Source organism: Cnephaeus nilssonii (genome assembly GCF_951640355.1).
Source record: "Cnephaeus nilssonii genome assembly, chromosome: 6".
NCBI lineage: Eukaryota > Metazoa > Chordata > Mammalia > Chiroptera > Vespertilionidae > Cnephaeus > Cnephaeus nilssonii.
This window is the reverse complement of record NC_137077.1, coordinates 31468746-31482850: the sequence shown is the minus strand read 5'-3', so window position 1 is coordinate 31482850 and position 14105 is coordinate 31468746. Positions and strand designations below refer to the sequence as shown.

General features: G+C 36.9%; 1 protein-coding gene across 7 annotated transcripts in view; it reads left to right on the top strand.

The window, feature by feature from the left end:
• Positions 1-14105, top strand: part of SOX5 (SRY-box transcription factor 5) — a 950952-nt gene that overhangs the window by 924938 nt on the left and 11909 nt on the right. For all 7 annotated transcript variants that reach the window (XM_079773594.1, XM_079773592.1, XM_079773591.1 and 4 more), the window contains 2 exons: positions 10244-10352; positions 13069-13242. In XM_079773594.1, the coding sequence (XP_079629720.1) occupies positions 10244-10352; positions 13069-13242 (283 nt within the window). The remainder of the gene's footprint in view (positions 1-10243; positions 10353-13068; positions 13243-14105) is intronic.

The following is a 14105-nucleotide window of genomic DNA, read 5'->3' as shown; positions in this document are numbered from 1 at the left end:
AGAGGGGTTAGTGCAGGATGGTCCAATAAAATGAGATACACAGGGCACACCAAATTGGTCTGTCAGGTACACACCCACAGGCCTCTTGATGATTGAAATGGTCTGTGCATTTAAAGATCTGAAGACAGGCTTACAGTAGCATTCTTTCTTTTTAGATTTGTATTGAACTTATTGAGGTGACAGTGGTTAATAAAATTATATAGGTTTTAGGTGTACGATTCTGTAACACATCATCTGTATATTGTATTGTGTGTTCACCACCCCAAGTCAAGTCACCTTCCATCACCTCTTATCCCCTTTACCCTCTTCTACCTCCTACCACCCCCCCTTTCCCTGGTAATCACCATATGAAGTGATTTGAAAACACTATGTCGAGACCAATCTAGATATGATATTTTTAAAGTATACTTCCAGGGTATGTAGATAACAGACTAGAAGAATAATAAACAATAATTATGCCAAGGTCATAGGGTTGAAAATTGGCATATACGGTGCCCCACATTCCTGATTTTTCTAAATTTTCCGTAAGTAAAATAAGAATCACTTTTTTTGTTGGACTGGAATTTTTTCAGATGTGGTCTCTTAAGAATGGTCTTCACCTCCCTTCTCCCTTGTTCCCGTCCTCATCCCAAAGATCAAATGAGAAAGACCTGCTTATGAGTCCTAGGAGTAATAATGGCTACTGCCATTTATTTTGTGCCTTACCGTTTTCAGAGTGCTGTCACATTAAACTTCAATCGTGTATGCACTGCAATATAAGCGGAACAGTATGTTTATCTTTGTTTTAAAAATAGAAAAACCCTGAGATCTGAGAAGATGACAACCATTGAAATGGTAGATGGGTTTTTCAACCCACGTCCTCTGGCTAGAATCTCAGTCTCCTTTCTAAGGGACCATCCTGGAGAAAGCAGCTCAGGACAGTCCCCCCGTGCCTCTTTGATTAGCTTGTTTGTGCTCAGTGTTGGTCATGTGTATTATTTAGTGTGTTCCTTTTGAGTCTTTATCACAAAAAAATCTCATTTAAGCAATCACCATCTCCACAATTTGTATATATTTTCCCCAGTTCTTTATTTTTCCTGTTTTGGCTCCCTTTCTAGGTCTTCCTTTCTCCATCAGGCACCAGCCCCTTCACCTGATAATGAACTGGGAAACAGAAAGAATATGTTCAATCTTTTTTTTTTCCAATCTTATTTGTTTGCTTCTTGTAGCAGCTCTGATAAAACATAAAATGTTTGCGTTCAATAAAGTGAGATTTAAATATCTATTCTAATCTACATTTCCCCCTCCCTTCCTCTAAAACTACCATGGGTACTTGAAAAGTGAACCATCACCCTGACGTGCCTGCCTCTATTTATCAGACCCAGCCTTTCTGAACCAAACCACGATTCTTTAAAATAGTCCAATTATATTTCTTTAATGGAGTTAACTCCTGGCTACTGAGGCTTCTTTTGTAAGAATGCTGACAGTTTTGTCTTTTTTTATTCCATGAAAAGGAAAAATTAAAAAGAATGATTCTATACCTGTCTGTAACTCAGTAACTGACTTACCCATTGTTTATAGAACAGTTACTATCAGACAACATTCCAGTTTTGTGTTTACATCTGTGCAGCCCTCCCACCCACCGGACATCCAGTGTAGGTTGTGAATTTTATTATTTGTCTTTGTTGGTCCTTGATTTTCTCCCATTAACCCTTCTGTTTTGGCTCAGTGTGCACAGTATCTATATCTGCCTTGATCTGAAATAACAACAAAGTCATTTTTTAGACTGTGATTCAATGCTGACCACATCTACAGACATTTAAAAACTCAGGTCTTATTGTTTTCCTCTCCTGCCTTTCCCTCTTCCACATGTACACACCTAAGCACCATCATGACAAATAAGCAAGAACCAATATTTTACCAAGATGTAGTCGTGTCTACCTTCTTTGTGAGCGATTTGTTTTCTGCAGATGCCTTGAGTGGTTTTTCTGTGCATTACAGACCCATGCCTCAATGACTTCTTCTCCACAGCAGTGTTTTCCTTATTTAAGTACTAAATTATAATGTTGAATCTGGGCCTATAAATATGTATTTTATAAAGTACCTGAATCTGTAATTCTGATTATTATTGGACAAATTCTTCATAAAATATATTTCAATAACCATATTTTTTATAATTTGAATTTACTCTTTTGAATTTGAGGAAATGATTATGAATTCTCAGCTATAAGTGGAGTGCCTTTAAGTTTTGAAACTTAACAGCTTTTGAGGAAATTATAATTTATGGATAGAGAAAATATATATGGTTTTATACATTTATCAAAATATTGTACTTTTGTGTTAGGGAGTCCAGTCGAGTAGGACATAGAATTGCAGGTTTGTAAGAAAATGAAAGGGATCTTTAATCTGACATTGAATTACCTGTTCAATACCTCTAATATGCCAATACTTGAAAACCTGCAGGGAAGTGAAATGTTTTACATCCTGAGGCAGCTCATTCAATGGGGAGACAGTTCTGACTATTCTAGAACTCTTCCTTCAGTTTTTCATTGTCTTTCACCAGGTGACGTACAACCATTAGTCAGTGTTCTGCATCTCAGTTGCATGTGGCCAAATTCCCTTTTTCACAAATAACAAGTCTTTATTGGTTTTAAACATAGCGGTTCTTAACGTATTTAGAGATATCTATTGTTGATCTCCTCTTCCACTCCATTCAACTCTCTATATCAGGGTTCTGTGCAATTTCTCCATCATGACAACAGGATATTGGTAAAACATAATCCAAAACTGAGTTAAGTCCCACACATTATGACCATTGAGCTTCTCTGGTATGCATTCCAATTCCTGTAGGAAAGAAAAAAATGAGGTCATTGTAACATTGTTTTTCTTAGTGAATCCATATTAGCTTCTTGTTATCACCACATAGTCTTAAGTGCTCTTACCTAATTCTTAAAGCAGTCAGCTCTATCTTTTCTGGAACATACATTGTCACTAGTCCTCACATTTCTCTCTTTATTCATGGAAATCAGAACTAGTTACTTGTCAGCAACTTTCTAATATTTCCCCCACTTTAAAATCAATTATTTAAAAATTATACATCGGGATTCAGTTTTATCCACAAGTCATTTTACTATCTTAGAATGTTATTCATCTGGATTAAGACTTGAATTCATAGAAATTGTATGCTTCCTGCAAAACCATTCTATCTTCAAATTTATAATACTTCTTAAGAAAACTTGATCTGCCATTACATTTTAGTTGTATCAGATTGCCTGATGAAACTAAGGTCCTAAGAAATTTAGCTAATATTACCCTTTAGGAAATATTTCAGAAAGCTGGATATCAAATTTCATAACAGAAAATCAGATGATGCAATCACATTATGGCTTCTAATTCCTACTTTTTCCACCAGGAGAATCTAGTGGAATTTAGAAGGGTGAAAATCAGGATTAGAGAAGGCTTATTTTATATCTGATTAGACGCAGAGGACACTTACAGACCTTTCCAATCCTGTCTCCCAGTGATTCTCTGTTGGAGAAAATGAATGGAAAAATATTCCTAAGGAATACAAGATTTCAGAATACCAAAGTGACTGGGAATATCTTAATGGGTAGATTAACATTTGACCAGAGTAAATTAGTGAAAGGTTTCTTCAAGTTGCATTATTGTTGATGTTGGAGGGAAGTGTGTGTGTGTGTGTGTGTGTGTGTGTGTGTGTGTGTGTGTGTGTATCTAATTTATATACAATTTACAAGAAGACTTTTCTTTAATTTGTGCGGTTAGATTATGTGGGTAGATGATTATTTTTTAGAAAATGGGGATCTCAGTAAGCAAGGATGAAAGTGAGAGGTTGAGGGGGTGGACACATACATTACTTCTTTGTATTTTACTTAAGCTAATGAAAAAAATCTCCAACTAATAAATCGTTATGACATTATAAATAATCTTTCATCTTCTTTGGTGGTCTGTGAGATTCACATAAATGGAGGGTTAAAAACCTTTTTTGTTTCTTTGTTCTTCTCGTATCATTAGTGTAGAAGGAGACCATAAAAAAGTGCAGCCAGAAGGGGTTTAACTGTTACTGAGTCAACATTTGACAGTCACACTCTGTTCTGTCATTTCATGCATGTGCTTTTTATGAGTTTTATAGCTTTGTGAGCTTTATTTCAGGGATGTCCATTATGATAGCTGATCCACAGCCCATCTCTCCCATTGTGTGTGTGTCTGGTGGGGAGCAAAGCTCATCACTTGTACGAATCCCAATTTCAAGGAGTCATAGAGAAAGCATCTACTCATGAACCATTTAATTCAGGCTTAGGTAGCTAAGGAAGTATCTACTTCTTCTAAAGTACAGTTGTGTGTGTTTTTTTATTTTGACTTCTCTTAAATATTAACAAAGCATGTGCACTTGAGCCTTTACAAACTGAATTTTTAGGGTTTTTTTCTGCGTAAGTTGAAGTAACAAAATAGGAGTTTTCAATTTAAATATATAGTAGGTTTACATTATAAAGCTGTAAACCATCATTCCTGAGCATCAAATGTAAAATAAATTAAAAAATATTGCTGGCCAGGCAGTTCAGTGGGTTAGAGCATCTCCCGGTACCAAAAGGTTGCTCATTTGATTCCTGGTCAGGGCACAAACTTAGGTTGCAGGTTTGATCTCCAGTTGGGGCACCTATGGAAGGCAACCGATCAATGTTTCTCTCTCACATGAATGTTTCTCTCTCTCCCACCCCCCACCCCCTGTACGTTTCTTTCACTCCCTCCCTACATCTCTCTCTCTCTAAAAAAGAAAAAGATTACATACATTGTTGTAGATGATGGACAAGAGGGAAAAACATCTCAAGAATTTTTAGAGTTGAAACAAGCATTCTCCTTTTTAATGCATTAGTCCACTACTTGGCCACAGAGAATAAAAGATCTTAACCATGGCAATAAAAGTTTATTTTAAACCAGCTTTCTCTAAGACTTCTGATGGAACCTTTTAATTTGTAGGAGGCAGTCTATATAAATGATAGGTATGAAATAGAAAAAGAACTAAAATACATCAGTAGATTTAATACTGGTATGTTGTAATGCTGTCTTTTCTATGCTGTAGAATCCTTACTGATAATAAACATCTCAGGCCTAGAAATATATGAAATTGCTCTATTTCTTATATGTTAGGAAGAATCATTATCTTTTCAATTTTCCTCATTGACTTTTTTTACCTAATATTAAAAGTATATATTTCTTAATTTTTTTAAACTAATGAGAATCTATCATACATTTAAACCCTATTATACAGATAGGATTCTGGGATGCAGGGAGGAGAATTGATTTGTCCAGAGTATTACAGCTAATATATATATGGAAATTTGGTTAAGACATGATGCTCTTTATCCCCAAACCCATTATTTTTTAAATGGATTATTATCTATATTTATAAATATGTCCTCTTCCCATTAATCCCTGAGACACTTTTGTCATTCAGAACATTCTTAGCTTAGAAATATAGATCTTCACTGTCCACTTCTAATCAACTCACTGACCACATTTCTTTAGATGTTTAATGGCTCTCCTTGTTGATTTCCAACAAAGCCTGGTGTCACATGCAAACAATACACGTGCTGTTTTCCATTCTGCAAATCATTGGATAAGCCACAGAACCCAAAACCAGCCCCAGATTTCCTAAGTGAATATTAACACATTGATAATAGTTCTTTGAGTGTTGACTTTTAGAGTTATGCATTTGACCCCAAGAAGCTATATAGTCTAAAACTTTCTTTTCTTCTGTAGATAAGATACATCATAGGATTATAAGCTTTTTCAAGTAAAATCATACTTTACCTAATGTTTCCCACCTTAGTAAACCTACATAGTTTTATAAAATTTCATTGGCCACATAAGAATCATCTTTTCAAAGGAAATCTAGTTGTTATTCAATTGCTCATTTTTATTCAAGAGAGAAAGCATACAGGTCATCTTCTTTGATCTTAATTTATAAATCCTCAAGACTATTTCATTTTCACTACTTTTTAGTAATAAGTCTGCTTTGCACCCTCTACTCTGAAATTACTCAGTGCAGGGTAGAATTTTAGCAAGTATGTCTTACTAGAGGCCCAGTGCACGAAATTCATGCATGGGTGGGGTTTCTAGGCCTGCCCTGCCCGGCAATCAGGGCCAATCTGTGGGGCAACCGGTGGGGTAATGGGGGGCCCCCCACTGGCACCCACCTTGGCCAGCCTGGCACCGCCTGCTTGCCAGCCCTGCCCCCTACAGCCGCTGCCAGTCGCCTTCCTCTGCAGGGTGACTGGCAGGGTGATCAGGAGGGCCCTGCTGGCACATGCCTTGGCTGGCCTGGGACCTGCGGGCTGGGGGAAGCTCAGTGTACCTCATAGTGACCAGTCAGTCTACCGGTCATTCTGCAGTTTGGTTGATTTGCATATTAGGCTTTTATTATATAGGTTATGTGTTTGTCTTTGATATTTGTTATATAACTAATAGAAAAAAAGATAACAAAGAGAGAAGCTACCTTGTCAGTTTCAGATCAGTGCTTGGATAGTAGTAAGAGAGCAGTAAAGTATAACTAGATCTGTGTTCCAGAACACTGACCTAAAAGTGGGGGCATGGAGTGCTCCTTATTTGTACAAATTATTGGTTAGTGTGCTTTCATTGGAGCCTGTTGGAACTGAGAAATTGAATATGATAAAAAATTGTCACCTCCGTCCATCAACATTTCTTTCTGTTTCCCCAAACTCAATTTCTTCGGTGGTTCCCATTCTCAACATCTTCGTATTTACTCCCTTCTTACCTGATACATACTGCCCTCATTTGTTTTCAGCTGCTTCAGTTTAGAAAGAGTTGATTTGATTATAAGAACTTTGAGACTAGAAATATTACCATTTTCAGTAATATATGCACACTTGAATAGAGGCTTTTGGGATGGGAACTATTTAACCCTAGGAACAGAATCTCAAATGGTTGAGACATAGTAGAACATAGTAGACGCTTGTGAAAGAGACAGCCCGGGATGTGTAGGATTGGAAGAAGTACAATGAGAGGAATCTTCCCAATGTATTAGCATGTATGCTTTATAACATTTGGCTGATACTTTCTTTTCCTACATGCCTAAATTGATTAAATTTAAACATTGAGAACTATTCTTAAATCAGTCTCATTTTTTTGGTGGTTCAGTATATTATCTAGACTTCTAGCCACATGTACATTTATTATATCTCTATACATAAGGACTAAATATAAACTTTTACTACAGTATTAATTTTTATATGGAATTATGTAATAACTATCATATAAGCACTATATTTGTATATACCATATATTTACCATATAATCACTTGTGTTTTATTATATCTTCCTTACCTCAGTTCTTTTAAGGTCTTCTGAATTTATTGTTAGAGAGGGTTTCTAAAATGTGGCAATGTTACCATTTTGATTTACATGCTATTGTAAGATATTTTAATTAAAGGCACTCCATACATTCTCCAATTCCTCCAATCAACTGTCAATGACTGGGCAAAGGATCACAAAAAAAAAAAAACAGATCCTACCATGTTAACTTCTACTATCTCCCACTGATATCTTCTTGAGAAGTATTATAAATTCCACTTATGGGTAACTAATTGAGTCATTTTGTGTATATACTATGTGCTTTAGAGATAGATAATTAGAAGTTACTTACTATAAAACTGGTTGTGACTTTCCTACTCACTCATCATTTGCTAATTTTAGCCTCTTGGTAAGATGAAACAAGATCCATACAGCTGAACTCAGAACCTTAAAAGTCACTTAACATTTCATTATTTTCTACTCTGATCAGCTTCATTTTGGTTTCTCTTCTTGAAAGCGTTTACTTCAGAATGGAAAACTCTCTGGAAAATATGTAGCAGTCCACCCAGTATGGTTCAGTGGTTGAGCACTGACCTATGAACCGGGAGGTCACAGTTCAATTCCTAGTCAGAGCACATGGCCAGGTTGCAGGTTTGATCCTTACTAGGGGGCATGCAGGAGGCAGCTGATGAATGATTCTCTCTCATCATTGATGTTTCTATGTCTCCCTTCCTCTCTGAAATCAATAAAAATATTTTTTAAAAAGAAAAGAAATTATGTAGCACAATTGTCATATACACTGTTAAATCAAAACCTGAGAGGTAACCCAGGCTTAGTATATACCCAGAGACAGTACAGTAGTCTTCATGGACCTGGGGATCATGTTGATGGAAGGTGTTGTTGTGTTTTACATAACTACCTTGTACTTTAACAACTACACTTACTATTATGAGAGTCTGTCAAGCTGGTATCCTTGGTGCTCCTGAGCTCAGCTGAACATAAACAGCAGACGCAGCAAAAGAAATCCAGAACATATAAAGCAGTTGAAATACCAACTATACACACAAAACAAATTGGGACAGGATCTACATTTTTAAGTTGATAATGTATTTCAGTGTTAGCACTAGATAATCCTATAGAACTAAAGTTGATAGAATTATTTTATTCCCAGTTTCCCTACTGTATCCTATATAATAAAAGCCTAATATGCTAAGTGTCGGGTCGACCAGTCGGCTGTTCAACCAATCAAAGTATAATCTCTCTATATAAAAGCCTAAGTGACCCTTAGGAGTGAATGACTGGAATGACTAGTCGCTGTGATGCGTACTGATCACTGAGGGCAGATGCTCAATGTAAGAGCTGCTCCCTGGTGGTCAGTGTGCTCCCACAGGGGGAACACCACTCAGCCAGAATCTGGGCTCATGGCTGGTGAGTGCAGCTGCCATGTTGGGAGCCTCTCCTGACTCCAGGGCAGCAGGCGCAACAGGCCGGGATGAGTGAGAGCAGTACCCGCCTGCCACTTGGCACACTGCTACATCCCCTGAGGGGTCCCGAAATGTGAGAGGTCGCAGGCCAGGCTGAGGGACCTCCTACCAGTGCACAGATTTCATGCACCGGACCTCTAGTTTTGTAATAATTTACAATTCAAAATAGTTTTTCTACTAAATCATATACAGAATTTGACAAATAGAAAACAGAAGTTCCAAGGCCACTAAATTAAGAGAATTTTTAATCTAGTATGTACAACTGTAATACTGTCAGAGATTGTATAGAGATAAAACATGTACTGTATTAATTTCGAAACCCTTTGTCTCTTGGTGGGAACATTACCTGGGCCCTTTACTTGTAATACAATTATCTTAAATAGTTGATTATTTCCTGTGAAGATTTATGTTTTCAATAGCTGTTCCGCAGTGTGTGTGGTTCACTTGTTCAATTCATGTTTGTGTTTCTCAGAAAGCAAGGTGAATAATTATAAAGAAATATGAGCAAATTTTATGAAATCCAACAGATGCTTTTCTTAAAACTGTTTTGGAACCACATTGTCCTCGGAGCAGTGATGGGGAGTGCTAGAGAAAGTTGTAAACCTTTTGTTGTATGCTTTTTCTGTTCTTAAACTCACTCAGTTAATTTGGAAGTGGTTTAATATCTCTTGTGGTTTAGATTAGGCATTATATTTTCCTTGAAAATAATTTTGTTTGTAATGGCATGTTCTCCATGAATTCAAATCATGCACTGCATGCTTTTAAATTATTTGATTTCCTTACAGATCTAATTTTGGTGTATTTGTAGCTCAAATAATTCTCCAGCTCAATATTTTGGCTTAGCAATCCACACCAAATTGTGGTCCAAGTAGCAGGCACTCACATTGAATGTATGGAGCCTTGACAAGCAATTAGCAATGAATATTTAAATGTCCTCATTCCTCTTGCATGAGGAATGCAGATGGCATTTAAGGAGATGGCAACCAGAGGGCACTACTGTGAATTATGCTTCTATCAGTTGGTCACCTGACTATTGGAAGACTGTCTTTGGGTCCCATGCCATTTCTATACTTCTACTGTCTGTCTTAAAATAAGGCAGGCATTTCAAATGTTACAAAACAAGTTGCTTTTGTGAAATGTCTATGTACATGTTATGATTTGGGAAAGTTATCTCCAAGAATCCCAGCATTTATTTTCTGGGCATAACATGTCCAAATACCAAGACTTTAAAGGGGATTCTAAGAATAAGAAGAATTCCTTCAAAAATCCTGCTGATCATTTGCTTCAACTACATAATGTGCTGAATGTACAAAGGTGAATAAATCAACACCCCATCCCTTCCAAAAGCCGATGTATTACCTATGGCCCAAGAAAAAAATGTCTTTGAATAATGATCATTTACAGACTGAACTCTCACTATATATTTTTTATTTTACTTTTTTTTTTTTTAGGAAAAAACAACACTGGAGAGTCTGACTCAGCAACTGGCAGTTAAACAGAATGAAGAAGGAAAATTTAGCCATGCCATGATGGATTTTAATATGAGTGGAGATTCAGATGGTTTGTAAAGATTTGATATGTATTCCAGTAGTGTGCAGAAGTGTCCATTTAGTACAATTACAACTACTAAAAAATATACCATTACAATAGGAGCTCATGTGTGCTGAGCGGTCCCCATGTGCCAAGCACTCTGCTGAAACTTTGCATTGATCATCTCATTAATCCCTGGCACAACCTGTGAGATAAGTATGATTACAGATAAAGAGATTGGCCCTTAGGAATTTTGAATCATTTTTTCCCAAGTGCCAGAGACAGGTCTTGGATTCAAGATGAAATGATTCCAAGCAAATATTCTTAATCGCCATCTACCCTGTCTCTCGCTTCCTTATTTCTTGTACCTGAAACAAACTTTTCAGAAATTTGCATCTATAAGCTCATTTTCCAGTTTTCATTTGTCAACCCCTGGCCAGAACACATCGTTCAGAGGACATTTTTACGATGGTTTCTTGCATTTTGGAACCTTTCCCTCTCCCACTATCTACCATACATTGACGTATCCTGCCTACTCTGTAACCAAAGTAGAACTCCGGCTACCAGCCTCTTGCCTTCCTCACATGCCTCGAGACTTCTGTTGCCTGCATCCTCTCTGAATATTCTAAACATCTACAGTGACAACTAATTAAACTGATGTTCCAATTTTAATAGCACAGCAAAAAGGGGAAAAGAAGAAAGTGCTGCTATTCCTCTTACACTGAGCCCCAACTGGAAAGGTCTCTCCAGTGTCAGGTGACGTGTGCATTGGAAGAGCACTGTCCTCACATTTATTATTTGTTGCAGAGGAAGTTGCTCGCATATAGAAAAGACCGCACCAAGGCAAACCATACTTTAGGACAGATGAGCTCACTTGGATCTCCCAAAATACACCAGTGCCTATTTGTGCCTTGAGCCAATTCTGCTTTTAAGTCCAATTCATTGGCCAAGGGACTAGCCAGACTTGAGCATTTAACCAGATAATTATGTCAAAACTGAATTTTATTCTATTGGATATCTAAGAAAAGTCTGTGTTTTACTGGTCTATTGTATCCAAACATTTCCTTCTATTTTCTACTTTGCTTGGATAAGATAAACCTGGCCTAAGTACATGCAAAGAGCTTGTTTAGCTCTGATGAAGTCACATAACATTCACTTTACTGCTTATGTTGCTGTAAGGTGTAAGAACAGGAAAAAACAGATGTGCAAATGATCATTTGCTAGTTATAGACTCGCTTTAGAAAGATGTTGCCATATATTAGCACTCATTTTTGTCAATAAAAAAAAACAATTACTGGCATACCACATTTCATAAATTTTAAGTTGTATTAGCATGATAAAATATACGCAAGGTAATGGGCATTAAAACATCAAAATTTTGTTACTGTTGTTTGTTGACTTCAGTCATGCTTGTATGCAAAATACTTCCCAATCTTCATGAGACCAAAGAGCATATAATGAATGAGAAATAATGATATGCTGTGTTTTTTGGTGTGGTGCTATAGAGGTCTTCAAGTGTATGTAATTTTGGTTGACTCCTATTCCTTCAAATTAAGAAAAGAAAGGAAGAATATGACCGAGAAGGGGGAAAAGTGCTTTATCAGTAATATATGCTCTAAAAAGCTCAAATTATTTTAAAATTTTGTACGCTACCAATCTCTCTCTCTTCCATATTTTGTAATGATAGCCCTGGAAAACTTAGTGTCAGAGTTCCATGTGTTCAGCATCTTCTCTCTCTCTCTCTCTCTCTCTCTCTCTCTCTCTCTCTCTTCTTTCTCTTTTTCTTTTTCCCTTTTTTGCCTAAACTCAGGAACCTCTGGAAGCTCTTTAATCTGCTGAAGCTATTCTACAAAGTCACATAAACCCTAGAGGAGTGAGGGCAGCTCCCTAAGGTTCCACTATGACTCTTGGTCATGTTTTATCATCATGAGTCTTGTTGATTGGAATGTACCTTTCAGTGGGTCTCTGGATAACTTAGGCAGACATTAGGGGCAAAATAAAGGAGAAGGAAATTTTTTTCACCTTAAATATGTGGCTGTTGACTTGGTAAGAAACCATAGCAATGTAGCTATTTGTCTTTTTTCCTGTATTTTGCAAATATCTTTTGGGAAGCAGACTATCATTGCTGTATCAGAATATTTTATGCATTTATTATTAGCACATAATTTCAAAGAAAAGCCAGAAACACTATAGGAGAATGTCTATATTGTAGTTTAACCTCAAAATTTGATCTAGCAGTATTTTTATTTATATAACTTCAGAGAGAGGAAAGGAGCATGGATACTCTATGTTCTGATAGTCCTTAGGTAGCAGAGACACATACTTGCCTGTACTCATCCAATCTGTCGAACATATTAGTGTTTCACAATTTTTGAGCCTCTTCACCTAATATTTCTATAGTACTTTCATGTCTATTGACCTAGTTCAACTATTCTTTATCCAGTTTGCATCAAAGATCACATATTCAAGTTTTTTGTGGGCTCTTGAAAGTAAATGGTGAAATAACCCACCATTGTAAGAAAGGGAAATATATTATAAATGGATTAAAAATACAAATACAGCATTTGTCACCACAAGGCTGATCACAAAAACTTCATAAACAAGCATCTGTCTCAAGAACTGGAAGTACCATTATCACATGTACTTTGTATTTTCAGATATTTTAATAGTCTGAAAAACAGTAATGCAAGGAACAGAAATGTCAAAAGTTTTAACACTAATGAGAATCAATGCGTCCTATTTTTAGGAAGTGCTGGAGTATCAGAATCAAGGATTTATAGAGAATCTAGAGGGCGTGGTAGCAATGAACCCCACATAAAGCGTCCAATGAATGCCTTCATGGTGTGGGCTAAAGATGAACGAAGAAAAATCCTTCAAGCCTTTCCTGACATGCACAACTCCAACATCAGCAAGATATTGGGTAAGAAAATCATTAAGTGATGTATAGATTAAATGTACACTTCTGTCTTCTGGTCTTGTTGAAAGATATGGGGTTTGGAGGCCATCCAGCTCATGTTATCTGCTTATCCTATATAATAAAAGGCTAATACGCAAATTGTCCCCTCGGGAGTTTGACCAGGAGACCAGGAGTCCGATTGCTTGCTATGATGTGCGCTGACCACCAGGGGGCAGGTGGCAAGGGAAGGAGGAGGTCGGGAGGCGGGGAGGCAGGAAACCTGATCATCCCTGATCGCCAGCGAGGTCTAGGGACCATACTGTGCATGCATTTCATGCACGGGGCCTCTAGTCTGAAAATAAGTACCATCGTTGAGCCTTTTCTTCTGATGGTGGAACAGTCTGTGTTTGTTGAGATATGTGCCCCATTATTACAGCTGACTTAGTTGTGTGTCTCTATATTAATTGTAATACCATCTCTTCTTCAAAAATCTAGAAATATTTGTACTAAGACTAGGAAAAAGTTTCTTTTTTATGGGGTATTAATAATCATTTTGATATTTTAATGTTTTTTTTTCTACTCTCCTCTTGTTCTCTTTATTAACCTATTTATATTTATATGTGAACTTTGGCCCACACTTAAAATCCCATATGCAAAAGAAGCAAAAAATTGGCTCATGTGAAAGAAGTTGTTTTCCTCTAAGGGGAGGGGTTTGGGTGACTAGATGGAAAAGGTGAAGGGATTCGAAGTATAAATTAATAGTTACAAAATAGTCACAAGGATATAAAGTCCAACATAGGGAATACAGTCAACAATATTGTAATGACTAGACATGATGCCAGATGGGTACTGTAAATATTGGGGAAACACTTTGCGAAGTTATTACT